Source organism: Embiotoca jacksoni, unplaced genomic scaffold (genome assembly GCF_022577435.1).
Source record: "Embiotoca jacksoni isolate LCO1_2020_lvr unplaced genomic scaffold, fEmbJac1.0.p SCAF_4, whole genome shotgun sequence".
In the NCBI taxonomy this organism is placed as follows: domain Eukaryota; kingdom Metazoa; phylum Chordata; class Actinopteri; family Embiotocidae; genus Embiotoca; species Embiotoca jacksoni.
Window position 1 is genome coordinate 11,974,853 of NW_027185392.1, and position 24,585 is coordinate 11,999,437.

At 39.0% G+C, this 24,585-nt stretch overlaps 2 protein-coding genes across 3 annotated transcripts in view; one reads left to right on the forward strand and one right to left on the reverse strand.

The window, feature by feature from the left end:
* Positions 1-184: 184 nt before the first annotated feature.
* ccdc86 (coiled-coil domain containing 86) lies at positions 185-2,080 on the forward strand. The gene is made up of 4 exons (XM_069168212.1): positions 185-811; positions 1,263-1,392; positions 1,486-1,560; positions 1,885-2,080. The coding sequence occupies exons 1-4, from the start codon at positions 291-293 to the stop codon at positions 2,029-2,031; spliced, it is 873 nt and encodes a 290-aa protein (XP_069024313.1). The 5' UTR covers positions 185-290; the 3' UTR covers positions 2,032-2,080.
* Positions 2,081-4,380: 2,300 nt separating this feature from the next.
* Positions 4,381-24,585, reverse strand: part of rnf24 (ring finger protein 24) — a 32,479-nt gene continuing 12,274 nt past the window's right edge. The window contains exons 1-6 of one of the 2 annotated variants that reach the window (XM_069168477.1): positions 24,521-24,540; positions 21,002-21,151; positions 17,430-17,472; positions 16,629-16,670; positions 11,255-11,334; positions 4,381-8,662 (exon numbers count right to left, since the gene is read on the reverse strand). In XM_069168477.1, the coding sequence (XP_069024578.1) occupies positions 8,521-8,662; positions 11,255-11,334; positions 16,629-16,670; positions 17,430-17,472; positions 21,002-21,151; positions 24,521-24,537 (474 nt within the window). In that variant the 5' untranslated portion in view covers positions 24,538-24,540 and the 3' untranslated portion in view covers positions 4,381-8,520. Of the gene's footprint in view, positions 8,663-11,254; positions 11,335-16,628; positions 16,671-17,429; positions 17,473-21,001; positions 21,152-24,520; positions 24,541-24,585 lie in introns of those variants that run through there. The other variant, XM_069168478.1, reaches the window with a different exon arrangement.

The window sequence follows — 24,585 nt, forward strand, 5'->3', positions numbered from 1 at the left end:
GTTACATCTTTATTTTACATGTATGAAAAACATTTTAACATTAACATTTATAACAAAGTTATAACAACCATTTTTACATCAACTATACTGAAGTAGGTGTGCAAAGTTCATGTTTGCAGTTCCTCCTCCAGACCTGGAGGTGGCGGTAATGCAATACAATGCTGTGTTGTTTATCGACCAGCTGTGTGCCGGAAATACGCACTGTAAGCACACAGGTCCGGGAGTCATCACACGTGGGTACAGAAGTTTGTCCGAGTAATGTGGTGTAGTCACTTTTTATAGAAAAAAATATGTCGAAGAGGACAAAAGCCATGTCAGAAGAAAATGCCGTGTCTGTGGCAGAACAAGGAGAAGAACAGGACCAGGATCCTCCAGTGGAGACCAGGCGGACCCGCAGCGGACGCAGAGTGCGTACTCCCGCCGCACTCCTCGACTCAGAAGCCCCTGTGAGGACTCCCACCCGGAGGACCAGGAGATCCGTCCTCCAGGAGCTGCCGGCGGTGGAAGAAAAAAACACGGAGGAGCCGGAGCAGAAACTCGAGAGTCTGGCCGAGGAGAAGTGTGACGTGACTGCGGAAATGGAGCCCGGTGTCGCGGCAGAGCCGAAGACCGAGGCTGCAGCAGCGGACACGGATAAAGCCGACGTTCATGGTCATCTGTCCGGGCCTGGGCCAGCAGAGACGGCACCTGCGAGCTCAGAGACCATCCCAAAGAAGAAGCCTCACCTGGCTCCAAGTGGGAAACAAAACGCGGTCATTCCTCTGGGGAAACCGAAATCAGGACGAGTGTGGAAGAACCGTAACAAGCAGAGGTGAAGAAGCCGGGAGTGTTTTTTTTTTAATGTTGTAGTTTGACCATTCACCTCTGCATGCAGTAATCTGAGCTCCTAGAAAACGTCCACTGAAACTGTATTTTTCTCTTTTTATGTCAAAAGAATAGTGAGTTTGCTGCCTTGACGATTTAGGTCGTTTGCCCCTTTCAGCATGGGGTTTTTAAAAGATCTTTAAGCACAGCCCCTGTTAACTCAATCTGTAAAATGTTTAATTAAGGTTGGTCATCAAACCACATTAACCACAACAGCTGACAACAACTTGTACAAATGTTCTGTACATTAAGGCAGTGTATGTTGCTGTTGACATCACATACTATCTGTATTGACCATCTCTTTACGAGTGATGTGGATACATGGGAATTGGGGAAACCCTGTTCGAAGATCATCTGGTTTCTCAGTTAACCAGACAAATGTGATTTTTGTCCTCCAGGTTCTCTGCTGTGGTAAGAGACAAACAGTTGTGCTCCTCTTGGGAAAAGAAGATGGCGGCCAAGCGGGAGAAGGAGCTCTTGAAACAATATTCTTTGCAGCTTAAAAATGAGAAAGCCAGACAGAAAGAGGTAGGCAAAGAGCGGGGACCCAGGTCTGCTTAACCACTGTAACATCAAAGCATTTTACACCTCTAATTTATTGCATTTCACCTGCCTTAACAGGAAAAGAGGAACCGGAGAGAAGAAAACTTGAAACGTCGCGCAGAGAACGAGCGCAAATCAGAGATTGTTCAAGTGGTACGTCGACATTTGTTCATACAAGTACAGTAAAACACATAGACGTTACCTTTGTAATACACGACAGGCTCACTGGACCAAAAACAACATTAGTAACTTGAATTGCAACCGCACCATTATCAAGCATATTCTTACGGTCTAATATTAGTATGGAATGCATGCACAGTTTAGGATGAATATACAAGTGGTCGCGGTTCAGCACATAAGATAATTAAGTCAAAACACACTCCAAACTTTGTCTCGACAAAGTGGGAGACGGTTCATGTCATGAACAAAAGTTTCAGTCTACCCAGATTTGACCGTCTCGTCTCTTTTGTACCACAGATCCGAAACACAGCAAAGATAAAGAGGATGAAGAAGAAACAACTGAGAAAAATCGAGAAGAGAGACACGCTTGCTCTGCTGCAGAAGTCCCAGAAGCAGAATGTGAAAACCAAGGAACAAAAAAAAGTGGACCAGGACATTACTTAAAGACCGTCAAACAATAAAATGCATCTGTTAAGTACTTTGTTGATTTTCTTTTTTGGTCATCTTTGACAATTTCAGGCATCAATTTTTTTTATGGGGATTTATTTACGCATTCACATAAAATCTTCTGAAATGGAGAAGTGTAATAAATTAAAAATATATGTGGCACAGTTGAGCCTGAAAGGCAGAGGCACGTACATCAATTGACATTTAAGATTAAACTTTTTTTCTGTTTTCTTTTCCATTAAAAACTTGAATTTAAGATTTCCTATTAAAAATATATATATATATTTACAGTTGTTCTCTAACTATAGCGTCATACAATGTCTTTATATTTACCTTTTATTGAAATGGGTTGGCACATGCTGAAATTATAAGCTACATCATACAACAAAAATGATCATGCAACAAGTGTAGTAGTGGTATTGTCTGATCTTGTTTGGTCTCGAGTAAATAAGTCATGCGCTATGTTTACAGTTTATAAGCCGACAAAAAGAAAAAGAAATTGCAGTAGGGAAATACCCAAGATGTGTGTGAGGTAATTTAGAAACAGTTTGTCCACCACAGGCCACTGACAAGTTTGTTATGACCTGTAAAATATCTCCAGCACACATCAAAGTCACAATTATTAATAAGATTGAAAGGATTAGTTTAAAAATGTTTCTTTTATTGTTGCTGTTGGTGGTTAATGGCCAAAGTCATTCGAAGTGGGAAACCGGTTGTCTGCTCTGATCGATTACAGTTGGTCGACTCAGGGTTTGGTGTACACAAACGGAAGCAGTACACCCGATATAATAAGTACGCTTATGACTGCAGCTAAAGAGGTGCAACAGTGTGGAAGGTTTCTTCAGAATAATTTATTCACAGATAAACCTGTTAGGCAATTTAAAAATAGGAAAAATGGTTCAAACAAATGTCACTGAATTTCATTAATACCAACAGATCAAAGTCTTTATGTTGGAACAGACCTCATCTATGCAGCAGACCAGGTTCAACGTCATCATTCCCGTCATCAGGTGATACATCCTGACGAAAGTCGCTCAGTCATCCTGATGTATTAGAACAAAGCACTAATGTATTTTCTCATTTGTCAGCTTGAATGTCTGGATACATAAGTTCACCTTTATTGAGAGTATTATTATTATTTTTTTTTTAAATATGTGAGGTATCTTTTTTTTACCCTTAGGTAGGTCATTCTGATTTGTTTCCATAGCAACAGCCGTGAACGGAGACATCATGATAAACTAGAATTACCGCCTGCACTGACTGCTCAAGCTGTACTTTACATGTATATCTGTCCAAACTCATATAGATATTGAACTTACAGTGACCTTGATGGGTGACCCCCAAATTCTAATCAGTTTTTCTTTGAGTCCAAGTGAATGCTTGTGCCAAATTTGAGGAGATTCCCTGGAAGTATTCCTGAGATTTTGCATTCACAATGGGAAATGGATGTGAACACACAGTTAACTTGAACTTTGACTTTTGATCAGTTCATCCTTGAGTCAAAGTGAACTGACTTCGTCGAGTGGTGCGATCTCAATCACCTCCGGATTAACGCCAGCAAGACGAAGGAGACGGTGATTGATTTCCGCAGGAAGGCAACACCAACTACACCGGTGGACATCCGGGGATTGGACATTGACATCGTGGACACGCATACATTTTTGTAGTGCCGCTTCTCAACTTCGGGCAATGGATTTTTACCACTAGTGGATTCAAATTTCCTTTTAGGAAGGTGATTTAATTAATGCCACTTTAAACACCGCCTCCAAATTATATTCAGTGTAGGAAATGAACATCACATCATCAAATGTCAGGTACATTCTGTTGGGGAAAAACAGATCCAGTGATTGGGATCATTTAAACGTACACCGTTTAACCACATGGTGGAGGTGTTACACCATATTTATGGCTGTCTCTGACCAACTGGTATAAAACTAAAAGATCCACATCTTGAACTTAACTGTGATCTATATACAAGTAAAGGAAAGAAAAGAGGCTTTGGAAAGAATTCAGATGCTTCCTCTTTTTCAACCTTTACTGTGTTTTAATGTAATTTACAAATGTTCTCAATTTAATTCCTCACACGCATTTGCCAACAAAGCGAAACTGTTTGTAAATTTACTAAAAGTCAAAATTAAAAATTTCATTGAAAAAAAAGTATTCAAGCTGTTTATTCAGGATTTTGAGTGTTTTTTTTCTGAAGCTTCTGTATAAGAGTAAAATTTTATGAAATTTTTCATGAAATGATCTTTGTCATCTATCTTTCCATCACAATCAGAGGGGCTTTTAAAAAAAGATTTAAAAAAAAAATTTTTTTTACTTTGTCAGCAAAGAAAAACCCCTAAATCTTTCCAAAACTTGGAAGTTTTATTAACAGTTCAAGTCAGTCACATGCAACATTTTCTTAAAATGAATAAACATGAAATTAGCAAAAACAAGAAAAGGAAAAAAAAAAAAAGCATATTATTTTCTCCAAAATAGCAATATACAAAAATAGAGCTTACAAATACTGTACAGCAATTGTCTCCAAAAATATTCTGCTGCAGAATTCTTAGTTTTACAAACAATGTCTGTGAGAGTCCACAAACATAATCAGTGTTAACAAAAAAGGGGTAGTGAGGGTGCGTTCAGGAACGCTACTTGAGGTGGGAGGGTGTGTTTGGGACAATGAAGGGACAATGAAGGGACAATGTTTTTTTGTGAGTTGAGAGGACGAAATAACACACCATACAAACAAGAACAAAGTTCACTTCAGAGGCAATGATTGAGATAAAAAAAAATAAAAAGGAAACCAAGGGAAAGTTTACAAATTTTAAATTTTAAAATGTTTTAAATAGCAATTATATCACATTTGGCCCAAACGTTCCTGCTACATCATTGTGCCCTACGGGGACAATGATATACATGTGAATGAATTGCTAATGGCATAACTCTTTCTACTCTGCGTTTCAATACATTTTTGATGTGAAATGGTGCTCCTGACTTTCATCTGATTGTGTCTTGTCTATTTATAATGGAGTGAACTCAGAGGCAGCGCTGACGTCAGTGGTGATTTCAGTGGTGGGAAGCAGTTTTCTTCGTGACTGGCTCAGTTTCCATTTTTTTTTTTTTAGCTGTAGCCTCACAGAGACTCCCTCTTATCTCTCCTCTGTTCAAAGGAGGATTTTGATTCATAACCATTCACCTTGGGTTGGCACTTTGTCTTCTGTGGGATTAGGATGGCACACGGAGGGGGGGGGGGATGTTCAGGTGGTTTGGGTTACAATCAAACACAACACCTAAAATGGCCAAATAGCAGCAAGTGTCAGCTGCCACTTAGTTTATATGAAGGAGCATTTCTTGTGCACCTTGTATATAAATACATTACTACTCATACTACCATCTACATACATTTAACAATTGTGATTAGTGGCAACTTGACTATGCAAAATAGCATGCTTTCACATTAAGTCTCATCGTCTTTTCCCTCTCGTGAATCGTACATTCAAAGGCAAATCTATTAGCAGGGACAAAGCTTTAAGACTTGTTCTTAGCAGTCTTTCAGAGACAATGGAAGGAATATTAGGCTATGGTTCGTTTATAGCGTGAAGGTTTGGGGATAATGGTATAAAGAAGAGTATTGGTTCTAACTCCGTAACATCAACAGTGAGATACAAGTTCAATAAAACAGTCATACCCTCTTCATTACAAAAGACTAAGAGGTGAGAGGGTACCAAATACTGTACATCACAAAACACACCCTGAGGAAGGCCCTTATGCTGCTAATTTTGTTCAACATAAAACCAAAACCTCCCCACTAATGATTTTCAGATCAGTAAAGAGGTTGTTTTAACACAGCCCTGGTCTTTTGTTTTGTAATGGTGGCAGTTTGTTTTGTTCAAATAAGGCAAATGTGGACAAGATGTTTCTTTGAGTTTGAGTATTAATAGTGTTTTTTTTTTTAGTAAAGGAAGCTTAGTGCTGCATTGAGGACAAACCAGCAGGTGACAGCTGACAGACAGGACAGAGAAACCCTGCCTTTGCTCTTATCTAACAGTTGGCATTTTCACCTTGCTGCATTATTCTGTGGCCCCACCACAAAGGTCATTCCTGCGGTGTGCGAGGGCCGACATTCAGCAGAGATCAAACATTCAATGCTTTTCTGCCACAAAGGGTGAAAAGGCATTGTGACGTCTTTAAAACCGTTCATGTGTTGGGAACCTGTGCTGCTCTGCCTCTGGCAGCGTTCAGAAAATAAACCACCTCGGTGGGAATTTATCGTTGTTCAAGGCACAATCTGTCATTTGTAGACAAGATATTTAAATACTTTTAGTTGTAGATTGAAACTTGATTTAGGTATGCTTTACCACAAATCTAAATTCCGTATGCAAGTTTATTTATCTGTGGATTTTCTATCAGCAAAGTCTATAAGCAACGACAAACCTTTTACAGCACCAGAAAACGTTAAGACCTAAATGTTGCCTCATTTATTTCTTTGTTTTAGTCCGATAGCAGCTTCCAGTTTGTTGTAGTGGAGCTACTCTTTTGTTCACATTTGAATCCCTGATTGTGCCTTTAGATATAATGTAAGTTACCTGATATTACGCATCAAAGGTAAAACACAATCTCCAATTTAGCTTCCGCCCATCACTGTGAAGCAGTTTTTTTTTTTTTGTTCCTTTTACACCACCTTTTAAATCGGCAACAACAAATGCACAAAATGCAGTTAGCAGGAGATGAGGACAAAAAAATGTCCAGCCAGGCTCAGAGTTGATGCATGTGTGGCACTAAAACAAAAGCAGCTTGTACCGTACAGAAAGAGGGGAGAGAGGCGAAAGCACCAGAATACGGTAGCCAAAAAGCTCAACGACCCCATGTGTATGTGCATGAATGAAAATGCTGTTTCATTACAACCTGCTGACCCTGGACTCTATAGCCGCCCACCTGTCGAGGGGGTGGGCGGAGAGGGAGGGGGAGGGGGGGGGGGCAGGAGTTGTTCCATATGTGCATGTATGTTGACCAAAAGAAACGCTGAGGGCAGTACTTGTGATGTGTAACTCATTCTCTCTATTAAGCTGTACCAAGAAATTGTAATAAATAAATAAAAAAAGAAAAAAAGAAACTAAATACAATCTGGGGAAGAAGCAAAAATAACCTCAACTGTGGATGCAGCACATTTTAAGTAGGAGTTTATGCAGCAGATCAGTAATTTTCTTTCAGGATATATGATGGACGTTTGAAATAGATTAACTTAAAGAGTTTGACACTTGCTGCTTGGTTTCGTTAAATGTCTCAGCCTGAACCTGAAGCATGCCGCCATCACATTCACACAGCTCTACTTCGATTAAAAAAAAAAACAACAACCCGATACAGCAGCAGCAGAGCAAAGTAAAACGGGAGACTTGTGTCACTTTGGTGTTGTTTGAATAATGTTGCCAGATTACAAGTGTTTGTTCTGTGAAAGTTTTACAGTTTAAGCATCAGCTGCTACACACTGATACTGGTTAAGATGATAACAGTAGTTACTTTTTCCGTTTTGGAGTTCCTGAATGTCATTTCCAAAAAGGGTGATAGTATTTAGCCTGCACTTGCCTAATAGCACTCGTACATAGAGGAGGTTACCCAGTAAAAATCGTAAGTGTCGGTACGATTTGATCACTATCACCCTTCTGTATAAACACATGAATACAAACAGACAACAACCACAGTCACATTCTAATTCATGACAAATGGGTGATGAGGGAACAAATTCGGTAGGTGTGTTATTGTGTAAGATTCTGGGAGTCAACACATTCAAACTTTTCACATTTAGTCAGACATACAATCTCGAGGTTACTTTGCGTTTCATTTCTGGCATGTGTGTACAATCTGAACCCAAACCAAAGTCCAAATTTCCCAACATCTACCGTCATAGGTTGTGTTGTCCCTTTGAGATATAGAGTATATTGTAGATATTTCTCTCAAAAATTTACCAAGTCAAAATAAAAACCCATGTTGCTTTGTACACAGAAATAATAGTTCGTGATAAAATATAAAACATGACCTTGGGACCTTGATCCACAAGCAAATAAGGTTTGACTTCTTGTAAAGTGCTCGTTAAAAAAAGAAAAACAACTTCTATTTGAATGTATTATAGTTCTTGGCTTTTTTTTTGTTTTTGTTCGTCCCGGTCTTTTGCTGGTGTCCCCAGAAAAGTGCTTTGGTTGTGAAAAAGTTGTCGACCTTTTCTCGATCGAGAAGGAAATTCACCTCTTCATTGTCCGCGAAAAGAAAAAAAAACATGAAAATGGCCGACCATCAGTCAAAGTTGATGTCAGGAACCAATGCAAACATAAGAGGTGCCGATGGCTACAAATTCAGTTTTTGTGAATATCTGTGCAGTAACTCCAGCTTCTCCCGGCCATAGACCCATACCAAAGCGTACCTGTACAGGTGAGAGCATGAGTGTTGGGATGTGTGTTGTTGGTGTGTGTCTGTGTTGTACTGTAGAAGAAGATTTTGAGTCTGCTACACCAGGTTCTCAATGCCAGGCAAAGGCTGCTGTATTGGCACAGAGGGGTCCGTGCTGCCAGCCTGCTGGGCGAGCTGCAAGACGGGCATGTTGCACAGCGGGCAGACCTTTCTCACCTCCAACCACTTAATGAGGCACCTGGAAGACAAAAAGTGTTTAAGGGAAAGAAGGCAAGATATTTTGTTTAGCGTGAACAATGTTCAAACTCACTATTCTACCCTCTAGCTGAGGACACGGACAACACTCGCACGTGCTCGTAAGCTTTGTGGGCTTGTAAGGGGTGAGACGTAAATAAGCATCTATTTCAGCAAAGTACAAAGTGTGACCAAAAAGTTCCAAGACTGCACTTATTATAACCAAAAACCCTCCCGCCACGCCTGGAACTCATGTTCTGTACGCGCGTCGAGCACCGTCAAGCGATTCGCACTGGATTTCCTCCGCAGTGTGAAAATGGCGATCCTTCAGCGCGAACTTCATTTTTGGAAACGGAGCGAAGTCGCAGAAACCAAATCGGGCAGCGGAGGTGGTGGGGGGGGTGATGACTGTGTCGTTGCGGGCGAGAAATGGCGGCGTTTTCCTGTTTGAGAACCTGACCGTCACCGCACGACAGTTCGGGTCATTTTCGTCAAATATTTGACCTCAGAACACCACGGCAGTGTTGACAGTCTGATCTTTGGGGAATAAATTCACAATGAACAACCTCACGAATGTCTGAGGAAAAACCACCAGCGTGTTCTTGATTGCGCTCCTGGCCTGAACATGCCTTTTCGGTCTTGGAAGAGTGACGTTCTGACCCTCTTGAAACGCGAATGCCACTCAAAACACCTCACCCCGCTCATCGTTTCATTGCCGTAGGATTTTTTTTGAAGCATTTCAAGGATCTCCATTGCTGGTTTCCTAAATTTGACACCAAAATGTGACGTGTGCTCTCTGCTCGAGACCATGGTCACGTCACAAATGATCGCATACCGGTGGTCACAAAAACACGTGTAGCACACATGCTGATGTTGCTCAGTCGACATGACTAGGAACACTTAGGGAAGTTATTGTTTCCCTTATATCCATGCACATTACTGTGCTGTTTGTGCAACAAGAGCAGTCCCCGAACTTTTTGATCGCACCTCGTATGATGCATAATCGCACTGCCTGCTCATAATCGTAAAGAAAAAATATTGGCACACATGTTGAGCGATAAATAAAGCAGTAAACGCGTGGCCAAGATATGTTCATGGCAATGTGGAAAAGGTGCAACCATTACAGATTTCGTCCACCAGTGGGCTCTGACTAATTTATCGTTCAATTGTTAAAATCTCCCACTTGGTTCTGGTCATGGACACCATTTTTAAAAGCCAAACCGAAGAGAACCTTTTCAAAAGGTACAAATATATTTGTGATCTCTTTCTTTCAGTTGCTCCATAAAGCTCATGACCACAACTGAGGGCTAAAACATAGTGTACTGTATACACTAAACAAGTGATCAAGCATATTTTCCCCTGCGTGTTACTCATGGAACTATGATCTCTGAGTATTGGGCTCTCAGGGTTTCCAAAATGCAGGTGAAGCTCAATACTGTGCCTGAATACCTCCCGTGAAGACACAGAGCCTGGAGCTGCTCTCCTGCTCACACTATCGCCTTCTGTGTCGCCTTAAATGTGCAAATGATTATTTGGAATTTAGTTAGATGTCGTATTTTACCTTCTTGTGTTTTAGATTCAGATAGCCTAGAACCTTAAAACTCTGTGTTAGAAGTTCTTTTGGTTTTTATCTCGTTTGATTTAGAAACTGTCACTGTTTTTTTTTTTTCTTTTCTTCTGTCGGCATTTGTTAAAAGATTTAACCTGCAATAAATAACGTTGACATCCATTTCCTCTGTAAAGCAACATGCCTTTACTTGCACAAAGACTAAAAGCAGTGTATATACAGAGGAGTCAGTAAAGCGTCTCCACTCATGCAGCAACTGGGAGAAAAACTAGGCCAAGGGAGGTGTCGTGCTGATATAAACAACTCAGTTGAAATGGTAGGGCAAGGGGGAGGTGTGGGATAAAGTTGGCTCAAGCAGTCCTTCATGTCCAGTGCAGTTCCTCACAACATACACACATGGCTTCAGTTTTGTTGTTGTTGTCTTTACACACACACACACACACACACACACACTACACTACACTACACTACACTGGTTAAATGACCTGACAGTAAGTTGTTCACTTCATTTTCTGAACTTTACTCAGAGCAGGTAAGGAAGGATAGATGGATAGATGGATAGATAGATAGATAGATAGATAGATAGATAGATAGATAGATAGATAGATAGATAGATAGATAGATAGATAGATAGATAGATAGATAGATAGATAGATAGATAGATAGATAGATAGATAGATACTTTATTAATCCCTTGGAGGGAAATGTTTACGTTCCATATACAGGGCAAAAATATTGAATATAATTTAAAAACAAATGCACATTCTATACAATAAAATAAAATAGAATAATATTAAATAAACTAAACTAAGCAACAGTGGAATGAATTAAAACAAAACACAACAAAAGGATGCATGAAAATGGTCTATTTTGTTAAGAAAATCTGTACTCATCCATGTGTCCTTGACCGTGTGTGTGTGTGTGTGTGTGTGTGTGTGTGTGTGTGTGTGTGTGTGTGTGTGTGTGTGTGTGTGTGTGTGTGTGTGTGTGTGTGTGTGTCCATGAATGTCAACAAAACCTTATACTTACTTTCTATGAAAGGCATGTTTGCACGGACAAATCCCCAGCTCATCTTTCTGTTTGAACTCTTCCAAGCACACTGCACATATCTGAAAGAGAGAGGGGAGTTGAAGAATTCTTTCCATAGAAAGCCATGCAAAGTCTTTGAAAGAGTTGATTGTCCTCTGGTGTTCGTTCAATTTTATTCTGAGATGCAGGTTGGCGGATTGGAAACAAACTATTCAAACAGCAAAGGTCAAGTACACATGGAAAAAGACAACTGTGGCCAACATCTGAAAAAAATTTACCCAAAAAACCAGGGCAGTAAGTGACCAGCTCTGTCCCATTATATAACTCTGACTCTACTCACACTGGGGACTCGTTCAGTTAGAGGCCAGAAGCTACCTTTTAGTAGCAATACATTTTCTCTATTCAACGGAAAAACTGTCATCATTGTGATAAAGTTCAAGTTTTTTGAACTTTTGTTTCTACGGTACAGTAGTTTGAAAGCCTGAATGATTTACAAGACAGTCAGAACCAGAAACAAAATAACTACATATTAAAGCATAAACACGGGTGCAAAAGAGACACATTTATTTATACCCAACTCTACAGTATAACCGCCTTCTATAACTTTAGTTTTTTGTCAGTTTATTTTGATTTCCCTGGACGGTGTCCTTTACAGGGTCATTGAGATATTCTTGATGGACAGGTGGTGGATGTTTGCCTTTGTTTTTAAGACCCACATGTTTACCAAGCAAGACACTGACAGGTCACATCAATCTCTATTAGCTATTAATGCTATTCAAGGTAATTGTAAAGTAAAACAATGAGAGATAACATAGTAGATCCTTATCAGTGGCCGATTTGTCTAATTCTAGAAATTCTGCTTTTGTAGATTTTGGTGTTAAGACAAAAAATTGGTTGAATGTTTGTGAACTTGTGTTTTTCATTGTGTGGAGTCAATTTAAAAAATAGTTTCTTTATCAGGCAACTGGTGGATATTTTATTACTGTTCTAGCGCAAACATGTGACGACAAAGCTTTGCATTTACAATCATGGGTATTTCCCAGTGATTAAGGTTATGAGAATCTACTGCAACAGTAAGAGGCATATGATAACCAGACAATGGGCAGCACTAGCTCAACCATTTCTTTTCTCTTAGGCTTTTAGGTCCAGGTTGGAGGGACAACAAGTCTCTTTCTTTGCAAAGAAACAATGGTTCTCGTCCAAGCAGCTGCTAGAGTCAGAACTGGTCATATTATCCTTATTGGTATCTCCCTTTTCCTTTCACAGTCTGCCTTACCATCACTTTCCAAATGACAGGCTCTGTAACCAGGAAACATGTGTCAGGGCACTCGTATTTCTTCATCACCAACTGCCTGACTGGAAATGAAGGAGGCTATCATGCTTATGCCTGTGACGCAAAGCCCACAAACCTCCCACTGTGCTGTGGCTCATGTACACTATATAAATACCTCAGGTCCACATTTCAGACCAAATGTCCCATGAATACAGTGACTACTGCACATGTTGGATGACACAATGTGCAGCTAATATTTACATGGCTGATGCTTTAAACACAAAGGATTCTGCTGAAAAGCTCCTCAATCGGTTCACAGTACAAATCTATAGTTTCAGTTTCCTTGGGGTTCTCTTAGGTCGAGAGGTAAAGGTGATTTCCTAGCTCAAAGTGCATGTTGTATATAACCAAACCCAGACCATGTCAACAATAATACTGCATGCTGTATATGAGAAGTGTTCTTTTCAATGCATCACTGCCAACTGTAACTGCAATGTCAGCATCACTCCAAGCTGTGCTGGTTGAAATGAAAATAACTATAATTTGCTTGTAGCTATTCTTGACAACAGATATGCCAGTATGAATACAGCAAATGATCTTGTCCTTCGCCTCGCTATTGACTCCTACACGGGTATACATATGATCCTCCAAATGAAACTCCTTTTTTACCCAGTAAAAAGAACATACTCCATGGCTGACTACACACTCTCTAGAGCAACTTGTCCAAGAGTTAACACATACAACAGTGCACAGAAACTTTAAATTGTAAGAAAATGGGCAAACATCTGAAAAAAAAAAAGAAAAAAAGTTAGTCCATCCAGCATTACCATCACAAAACGTCATCCACCCGGGGGGTAACACTTTCATGGTAGAGGGTTTTGATTTTGGCACTTTCTTTTTGGCTGTCAACCCTGCAACTTTACCTTTAGCCACACAAATTTTCTCTTTCTAAATTGTATTTTATGATGGGTGGATGGACAGCTGCGTATGAAAAGAACAGTATGGGGGCTTTTAGCTTTCTCTCCTGAGGGGTTCTGGGCACAGAACAATCGTGTGGACGTTGGCTTTGCTCTCTTTATGGGTGAATAGATCAATGTTCTTGGTTTCTTCAGTGCCTTGGCTACAGTGTCACACTCACAGTTGAGATCTGGCACTTTCATTTTCACTATAAAGTGAAATAATCCTGTCAGTTTTGGTTTAATATTTCATGCATGACAGGTGGATGTATTGTATGGAAAACTCTGCCACATCATGGTTTTTGTTCAAAGAAAAATAACATTACAATAATATTAATCTATACCTTTCAAGCACAAAATATGCGGTAAAAAAAAAAGAGTTACTTATAAAAAAAGCCAAGCATAAATAAGCTTAAAAAAGTAAGTAAAAAAATGCACTCTGCATCTCTATTGGTTAGCACATTTTGCCTGGCACATTGGCACCAACTCCATATCATTCCCACCTATTTATTATTTTCTGTTGTGTAAAGAACAATTAACAAGTAAATTCATACTAGAGTTTCACATTTTCTCCATCAAAAAGTGTTTGCTATGATTTATATCCCTCCACACACTTAGTAAACATTAGCTCCTCGAGAACCATAGACTCAGATCGAATTCACATTCAGGTCATTAATTTGTAGTTGCCATCAGAAAGCACTTATCATAGTAACACATAAAATTGCATTGGTTCTCCTACGTTGACAAATGGACTTCTTGCAACAATAAACAACCTACTCACCACAACCCCTAAAGAGTGACAGAAAAGATGCTGATGATAAATGACATAATTAATGTATTTATGGACATATGAATGTATAAAATCAGAAATCCTGACCTCTGCCCCACATGGATAGAAAAAGAAAACAAAAGGTGTAAAATGCTTGATGAAACCTTACATATGACAGTGTGTCTCCAGGGGTGAATTTAAGATATATGTGAAAATCTGATCCAAGTCATTCTGCATTTTAAATCTTGTTGTTACAAAAGACTTGAGGCGAGTAAATGAATCAGAGAACAAGGCCACGGAGGGACGTTCTCTCACCGGATGACATCACACAATATAATGCTGTTTACACAGGGATAGGCCTGAATTGTGCACTTTGTTTGAAAGGTACAAAAGACTCTTCACCTTCCAACAAGCATAGGCCGCCTGTCATTTGAGGGGTGTCTAATCAATGAATCAATCAATCAGGACAGTTCTGTGTTTCTATCCAACCATCGCAGCGTGATTGTCTTTTGCCGAGTTTTCCGCTCTCTTACTCTCTTTCTACCATAAAAGTTTGTCCCGGGAGCTGATTACAAATTGGGCTGCTGTCGTACTAATAAAGACAATAATTGTACACTGATTGGGAGTGCAAATTGAATAAAAGATACAGCACATGGTTGCCCTAATGTTTTGCACATTGATAGAGAATTGGGGCTGTTCAAGGCAAATGGCGGTCACACCAAATACTGACAGCCATTAGTTTTAGTTTTCTTCTGTTTATGGTACTTTCTATAATGTTAATTGATAAATAAAAACTATTTATGGCATTTTTAGAGCCAAACATTTTAGCCCAGTACTTTATATCAAGCCGACATTGTTACTGAACAGAGACAGCATTACATTACTGTCAAACAACCACATGGTATACTTGGTACTTGGTGCGGGGAAGAGAGAATTTGTTGTATTTGCTGACATGTACATTTGTGTGTAACCGTAACTGTGGAAAAAAAAGGCAAAAAGATATAGTTGCTGTTGCATTATAATGTTCTTCACAGGATCAGCCACGCAGAGCAGCATTACTTTCATGCTACATTGTATGACATGAATTATTTTTTTACACCCAACATACTGTATAGGGCAGTTAAATGGAGATAGGGGGTCAAAGTCACTCTAAAAAAAGAGCACTAATCTGAGACAATTTGTCAGATTACACATCAAACAAATTTGAACGTAACTTGACCCGTATACTGAGACCATTATGACACTTCTATATTTGCCATTAAAATGCTGAGATGGAATTTATGCAACTTCGGCTACAATCATGTCTCCAGGGTGATCTTTTGGCGTGGGAGCCTTCAAAACTAGGTCATCCACCCAGGCTCGTGTGTGATCTTGTATTATTGTCCTTAAACAAGCACAGCTTTGGTTATTCTGTCACAGACTGCACTCACATGACACTTTCTGATGGTCTCTCTAAGTTTCTAATAACATAAACAATAAAAGCCTGAAGCATGATGGGACACTGGGAAATTCCAGCACTGCTGATACAAAACTGTGCTTAGTCCTGTGCCAAAGCACACATGAAGATGCCATCATTGACACTACAGTGTTAAAGAAACGGTGCTCTTGGCTGAGGACTACCATTTCTCTACTGCAACACCAGTGCTGTTGCTTTACACACTGTTCACTGCTAGTAATTTTCCGACCAAGCTGAGCTGACATGCAGCATTGCGTAATAATCGTACGGAGGACACTCATGATTTAGCCACAGGATGCTAGTTTTCACATGACAGTGAGTCAACACACATGTACTCAGTGTTAGATGACAACTTGTGTGTTCGTCAACACTGTTGCCAAACCAGACAAAATCCAGAGGCACAGACAGATATTTTCATAAAAACCCACAGGTGTGCAGTAGAATGGCACATATGGTGCATCCACCACCGTGTGTTCAAATATGTTCAGACATGGTGCTCCACGCCTGCTCCATATTACATAACAGGAGGAGTTCACACCATTTGCAACCTTTTGGAGCCCACCTTAAAGCTAAAGTTGTTTTTGTTCATAATGACGTCTGAATTGCTCCTTAAGAGTCTCAGGGCTTAGCACTTTATTTCAAATCAATTCAGGAAACAGTACTTTATCTCCTGGACAACCAAGAGGATAAAAAATAGAAAATGAAACCAAGTGCTTAAAGTAAGGGGAACACTTAAACAACCATTGTTAGACTTAATAAATGCAAGTCTGATTAGTTCCAAATGGGTTGATATTACAGGACAGTGTGTATTTGTCAGGTTATATTGCTGAATGTTCTGCCTACAAGATTGGCCTCAAAAATGTTGGTATTGGTTTCTGTCGTCAACTGATAATAGCTAAATAAAAAAGATGAGTGCTTACCTCATGCAGATTTAACTCTTTGACTTTTTCCTTCTGAATGACCTAAAAAGGCATGATAAGACAAGAGGAAAGATTAGTCACTGGTTAACACTGAAATAGAAATAATTACAGAAACAGGCTCCAGCGGAAATATAGTGAAACCCTCAATATAAAAGTGTTATAACGACAGTAACGATAAATAACAGGACAGATGATAAGTACTGTAATATAGCTGCTGGTTTCTAGTAAATGCAAACATTGCTCTGTTTGTGTGCAGGTAGTAACATACGTAGGGAGAGGAAATTATAGAAGCAATGCTCATCTTAATATCTACAATGCGTGAGTGCATGTGTGTTGGTGTTTGTGTGCATGCTTGTGTTACATAATGGAAGGACATGACAGTCATGTTTATGCCCTCCATCTCTCTCTCTTACTTGCTTGCTTTGCAGACTCACATGCTCAGCTCCAACTCACTATAAATCTGATTTCACCAACTGAGCAACTTGCCTTTCCTCAGCTAAAGCGCAATTCGGAACCTTTTTAATGCACTTGCCCAAAACCTGTAAACAGTTTTGTAATGAGCTTAATCCACTGAGCAACATAACTCTTGAAATACCTGCAGCTGCCAGAGGATTCAGCAAGTGAAATCATGCACCAGCTAAACTGATATTTAGGGAGCAAAGGAGATTTACTTGATTTCCTCCACACAACCACGCACAGTATCCCCTGGCCTATACACTACAGTGACACTATATTTCTGCGATACAACTGGTTATGTACAATGTCACATTTCTAAATGGTACTTTGTGTGTGTGTTCTTACTTGTTTGTATGCATATAGCTCTTTGTGCGCCTGGTGCCGTAACCTGGGGAGACGAAAACACAAAACATCTTTTTGATTAGTGGGTGACCTTCTTCAACTGACTATATAACATAGATAAACTACCCAGAGATCCTGGAAAAGTAGAGAAAAATTATAAACATGGATTAAATTCCCTTACCAAATACTTGCCTAATGATACCAGTCTATTCTAGCGTATCTTTGTGGTACCAAATAGATGTTATACTAATCCATAGAGAATATCAAAACAATTTGGCATAAATAGCAGGACTGGGTTTACCAAGAGACAGCCAGACAAAGGGAGAGCAGTGCACATTCATGAGATAAAAACTTTGGGATGTGTATGTTCTGTTCAGTGCATGAGTTATGCCTCAGGCACATTTTACCCCAAACAGTTATAAAACTATTGACAGAATAAATATTAATTGGATTAACCAATTACAGAGACGAGGGAAAACTAAATTTCTCCTGAAACAACACTTTACTTGAATATGTTAAATATTTATTTTGCTTAGTAATGCAATATTAAACCAAGTTACATATTAACACATATTCTTGAAAAGGCCCTTAAGCCTTGTTTTCTTGTCAAAACAAACACTCAACTTAAGGTCAAATATCAACTCACAACATCACCCAAAATACATTGGATCAGACATTAAAAACACTACTGCAGGATGTTGAGGCACTGTACAAAGGATTGCACAACTCCAAGTTTGAAGAATAGTACCGACAGATACAACCCAAGTTTATGATACAAAACAACTTGCTGGAAAGGGAGAGAACAGGAGAAGAACACTGGATAAAAAGAGATTCTAGGTACTAAGAGGGAGAATAAAACATGTAGAATAGGAAAGAAAAAAAAGGAGCAAGAGAGATAGGAGAAATTCATAGGTTTGTAAGATTTACCTCCATTACAAGTAACCTTAACCTCTCGCAGCAGAGTGAGAGGGATCTGTAAAACAAGCAGCACAGTCTAGGAGAGAAACTGACATTTTGAAAGAGGTCAGCAGATAAAGGTGCAGGGACTCCCAAGGGTAGGGGACAAGGTCAAGGGTGAGTGGGTCATGGGGTGACTGATGGGGGCTGCTCAAAGGCCCTTATGGACAATGTAAAAGTGGGCAAGGAGGATAATTGGCTAAAATAAGAAATATAGATGTCCAATGTGATTACTCTCTGAAATCTATCATTATGGTAATTTACCTGCAGTTAGTGGCAACTACAAATGTATATGATCTGTTATTAAATTAAAATCTGTTATTTTCTCTACCTTGTGGTCTATCATTTCATTAATGAGCACTATACAAAGGTTATTTGCTGCATTTCTTTACATGGCACATTCATTGATCTTTATTTTACTGCTCATGAGATACCTACTCAAATATACCTTTGACTTATCTAAACAAACACCTACATACTCGAGGAATGAGTTTAATCTGTGTGTACACTGCAACGCATGTTTCGCACATGTGTATGAACTGAAGACTCCCTGAGAGAGGTGGTTGAGTATCTCTGTGAGAGGCTGCCTTGTGTCAAAATATGTTTGCGTGTCCATCTTAGTTGGAATGTCACATATCAACTCGAAAATGTTACTTCAATCCTGTGCCAATGAAAAACAAGAGTATTGTCGCTTACCTGCACAGACAGCAGACAATTGTCCCTTTATGGTGGTCTTTGATGTGTAACTAAGCTGTGTCCACAACAGAGTTAAAGACAAGTTTGCTTAAAATGCAGCTGTTGTGTCTTTTTTTTTTTTTTTTGCACGTAAGGGCAATGTAATATAAATGTAACATTTCACGAAGGAGGCTTTGAATAATATATTCATCATGTATGGTGGTGCATATAATTTAACTCCTTTGGGAGTCTGCATCTTTAGAAGCCTTTTATGGAGCAAAACTGCTCTTTTTTTTTTTTAGCCTTGAGAGACCAAACCTGACAATGTTGACTTTCAGTATTGAATGCACTTTGATGCAGTACCATTGTACTGCAGCAAAGTGTCATAAAAGTCATAAAGTGACTCTTAACAGATAGATGAGGAATTGTAGGAACAGCGGAGAAGTTAATCTACTTACCATTTGCCCTGCAAGATAGGATGGTGAGGAGAGCATTTTATGTAAACCTGCTGCTTCTCAGTCTTCAATAAAAAAACACAAATGCTGTGCATTAAATCCATTTAGTTTGCTGTTGCCAGGAGAAAATTGCTGCAGCAACAGCAGTCAGGACAATTTCATAAGACCAGTAGGGTTATAAAGAGGGCCATGGGAGTGACTAGTAACCACTTTTACTTTTTCCTTTATGGGAAATAATTACTGGATTACTTAAGACTAAGTTCTTAAAAAGATGAAGATAAATGATTAAAAGCAACATATTTAAACATCAAAGTGGAAGTTTAATGAGTATCCACAAGTATATAAACAGAAGTACATGGTGAGGCCACTGTGGAGTTTGAATGGCTCTCAGAAAAAAATGCACTATGACTAGTTTCTTTGACGCCAAGTGCCATGATCATAATAATGCAACATGCATTTTTGGATCTCAGCATATTATTACTCTTTAACCTATCTATTCAGATACTGAGGTCATCAATTGTAATAATAGAAATACCTTCTCCAAACTGTGCTGTTGAAACATTTTGACGATTTGTAAAAGAACTATTAGCAAGTAAACAAAACCCACATTTTGAAAAGGAAGAAAAAGACAGCCTTTTTATTTCGCCTCAGCTAAAAGCTGCTGTAACAAGTGCCATACAGTATGTCAGCTATAAACTACATGGTTGGTTGGTTTTTCATGGAATAGTTTTGCATAAATATACAACTAATTCAGGGTGCAGATATGTTTTGCACTGACCTTTACCAGAGCTTTCTTAGTGGTTGACATTAATTCCTATGTTCCCGTTAGCATGAAGCCATTTAATTAACAACCATCAGAACCCGTTTACGTAGCCTAGTTATGCACAAATATGGATAAAGCTGCGGTGAAATAGTATGAGGGCACTTCTGAACGAATAATTCATGACCCACAGAAACCTGAATGCTGTTATGAGGACATTTGCATAATGTCAGTCTGTGGAAATTAACATTCAGCTCTCATTATAAATTTCAAGTCCCAGATAAGTAGTGTCGGTGACTGTTTGCTGGTCAAAAGAGTTACACTATGTTCAAAGCTAGTATGGTCTTCTAAGATAAGCCTCACAAAACCTTTTTCTAAGCATACCTAGGTGAATTATAAATATACATGTAAATCTATAGTTTGTTGGGTGAGTGTACAGAAAAGGGGTAACGATGGTTGAAATGTACTTTTTAATTAAAATGTGTAAATGACTTTGTAAGACAAGCGAATATGGAAAAACATATAGCCACTGTTAATGCTGTTATGTTTGTGGAAGTATCAAATGTGTGTGGCTGTATGGTTTCCATACCGACTTTTTGTTGTTGTACTCGAACTAGACTTATGATCTGTTGCCTGACCAAAGAAACCGCTGTATGCAAAGCAACATCATACACCATAACAATTTTAATCCTACCCTAATCTAAAGGTATTGAGTGCATGGCTCTTACCTGATTAAGTAGCAGCAGAAGAGGAGGCTGAGGATGAAGACAAAGATGGCTGTCCCAAACACCACAATGTAGATGTTGAGGGGAAGGTTCTGGAACCCTATATTTGGCATCCTGAAACTGTAGTGTGGGAAATCGGCGCTCATGGATATTCTGGACAGAGAGAGAGACAAATGGCAGGACATGAGCACTTTCACACTTAAATGCACGCTGGGCATAGAAAAAAAACTTGAACAACTCAAATGAAAAGTGGAACTAAGGGTTCCCAGTTTTCCTTTCAGTGGTAAGTAAGTAAATATGTAAGTATTTACAGAAACATTATACTGGTTTCACTTTTATTTCAGTTTGCTTCAACCTCTATTGTTAGTTTAGCCTTCATCAGTCTGTACACAATTTTTATGACGTTACGAGTAGGTGCCAAAATTGTTTTATGATGCTACATCTCTGTTGGCAATATTCCAAAACACAATTTGTGTACTTTTGTAGTCTTTTTGAGAAGACATACTAAACCTTGAGTAGACAGATTTGTTTTTCATTTTGCTGGATTTAATATCTGAAAAGATCATTGGGCATTATTAACTGTAGATAAAAGTAATAGCATAGTGTGGCATTTGAGGAAGAGCAACACAATGCAATGAGTCATCCATGGGTGTTGTGTGAGTGTGATCCCTTTGGTGTGCCTCCTGATATGCAACAGAGAAATAACAATGTTTTTAAAACAACATACGTAATAGGGATTTAGGCCAATACAGAAAACAAATATTTAGAAATTAACAAATAATCTTTCCCAAAAAATGTAATCTTTTTTTTTAACCTTTCACAAAATAAGGCGAGCTGAAAGAAAATGAGTTAATGTTGCAATATAGGCCTTTATGTCCTGCATTCCCATCGTGGATATGGCATGATATTTATGAACTGTATGTACACAGTTACCCCTTGCTAAAATTAATGTAATCCAATACAACAGCAAAGCCATAAATCTTACCTTTATGATCATTTCAGAGGTGCTGTTGAATAGTAATGTATTATATAGGTAGGTGTTTCTAAATATTCAACCTACCAGCAGTGATATAAGACATGATAAAAAAACACCATACTATGGGTACAGTGTACTAGAATTCATCAGTACCAGGGTAAAGCAGTTCAAACCTGCTGTGGCAGCCAGTGTGCTGGTTTAATATAGGTTAACTGGTCAGGATGAGTGCTTTGCACTTTAGAAATATGCACGTTTGACCTTTTTCTCCTCCTCCTAACTAATGAGCCAATGGCCATTTGTGAAAAAAAACTAAGTTACAACACACGGCAAAGCCTTCCTGCTCAAAGGTTTGCTGAAACTGGTCCAATGCCCAAAGCTCAGACTCTACATTGGAAGCAAATAGCAGAGTGATGACGCAATGATTAATAAAAGTCAAGCTAGTAAATATACTGTGACATTATAGCATGCAGTTTCTATTTATGTCTCACATACTGCTAAAGCGTTGCTGCCACTATATCATACAGCTGTCTTGTACAAATAATATTTTCTACAAACAAGGCAAGTCGTCATCTGGAAAGAAAGGACTGTTATTCTGTGTATTATTTTCATTTAAAAAGGTTTTCAAATCCAGATTGGTATATGGCTAAAATGGCATTTATCATTTACAAAACAGGAAAAACCATGTTTTTATTTGGGTTGTACCTGAAAACTGCCACTGAAAAAAACAGATTCACAAAAGCCACAGCACAAAGACAAGGATCTATTGATCAAGTGCTCTTCCTCAACATACAAAAAGGACATGACTGTACTTGTCTATGTCTACCCATAGAGAGGAGGACGAGGGGAGGACAGGAATAACTTGAGCTCCTTTTGAAACCCTGTCTTTTACCCCTCCCCTATCCAAACAGCTTAATTTGCCCCCGCTCCTCTAGTGGAAAGTTTTGTCGTCTTTGCCGAGGCCATTCACAATCCACTGCTCAGGATCAAAACAAACTTGCCCACCAAAGAATTTGCTCTCTATCAAATAATGAGCGGGATCACTTTCTTAGCTTTAGTCTCAGAAGCTTCCATAAAACATCACTCTGATGACACCTTGTATCAGTAGTCATGAAGGCCAACTCAATCTTGTGCTACTCATCTCTGCTTACATAAAAGTTGGCACAGAGGCTCATCTTGTTCTACCTTTACGCAAGGGCAGTGTTCTTGGTAAGACACCTGTCTCATGATATCAGTGAACAGGGTGAACAAACAACGTTCTCTTTCTGACAAACGTTTCAGCGTCTCACTATGACTTTTAACATTTAGGTCCAAGTTTGATGCTATACATGTAAAGAGTTCGGACTACACAGAGCACATGCAGCGACTGCTATGAAGGGGACGAAAATGGATGAGGCTATATGTCCCAAAACATTTTCTTAGGCACAAAGATTGTACAGATTAGACCTGAGCATTACCTGAGACTTTTCCGTTGCAAATTGAGTCCATTGTGTGTGCACTGAAAGTTAATGTCACTGGCATGAGTTGCTGATTTGATGGTCCAAAATAATAGTCTTAAAAGGAGATCATAATCATGTCCATAACTTTGGATAATTCTCATGAAAGGACAAACAGCTTAGACAACAGATGGAATGAGTGTGGTACCTTCATTAAATGGCAGATGAGACAGCACTAAATCCACAAGCTAATGAGGCTGCCATGAAAACTTTATCCAGTAGCTCCCATTAAGAGAGAGAATTGCTGACACAGTTCACAGGAATGAAATACTTGTGATTTTAGACATCATTCGTTTTAACACCCACCACCTGCCTTCAGCACGTTGTGGATGCAGTCTGTAGAGTCTAAAAAGTTGCACTGAAATTAGGGAAACCAAAGTAAAATCAAATTAAATTGGCACCCTTAAGATGAGGTATTCTGGATAGAGATGAAATAGCTCACATCTGTCCTTGGATACAAGGTCCAGGTGTGATTGTGATGGGGACACTGCATATCTGAGACTGAATAACTAGTTTTATCTCAAAATAGCAAGTTAAGTTGCAACTTAAGAACATAAAACATTTAAGCTACTGTTTTTGCCACCTAACCGAACGTTCTGCAAATGTTGCTGACATTTGAACCAAGTGCAGATCCTGAAATTGCATTGTTTAGAAAAGTCATTTTTAAGTCTCTAGACAAACTCCCTACTGCCTCTCTGTCTTTGCCTCCAAGCACAGCTCTGACACCCTCCCCCAACTTCTCTAATCAGCAACATACTTTGGAGAAAATGCCTTTGGAACAAACCCACAAACACCTCTGGAAATACTAGAAATCAACACAAGTAAAATGTGACGAAATGGAGTGAACAAAAATAGGCAAAGCTCCAATGCAACAATAATAATAATAATAATAATAATAATAATAATAATAATAATAATAATAATAAAAACACTTTACTGCAGTCTAATTACTTGTTCTCTGGTTAGTTAAAAAAAAAAAAAAGAAGAACTGGTGTTGGCCTCATAACAAAACTACAATTACATAATTATATCTTAAATGTAATATACACATACCCAAGTGGTGCCTTCATGCTGAAGAGCAGAAAAGTCTGTATAGATCAGTAATACAACCCTTTGAC

Excerpts from the sequence above, each read along its gene's own strand:
- ccdc86 (XM_069168212.1), top strand. The coding sequence starts at position 291 with ATGTCGAAGAGGACAAAAGCCATGTCAGAAGAAAATGCCGTGTCTGTG. Across the intron at positions 812-1,262 it reads AAGAACCGTAACAAGCAGAG|GTTCTCTGCTGTGGTAAGAG; the intron begins GTGAAGAAGCCG and ends TTTGTCCTCCAG. Across the intron at positions 1,393-1,485 it reads AGAAAGCCAGACAGAAAGAG|GAAAAGAGGAACCGGAGAGA; the intron begins GTAGGCAAAGAG and ends CTGCCTTAACAG.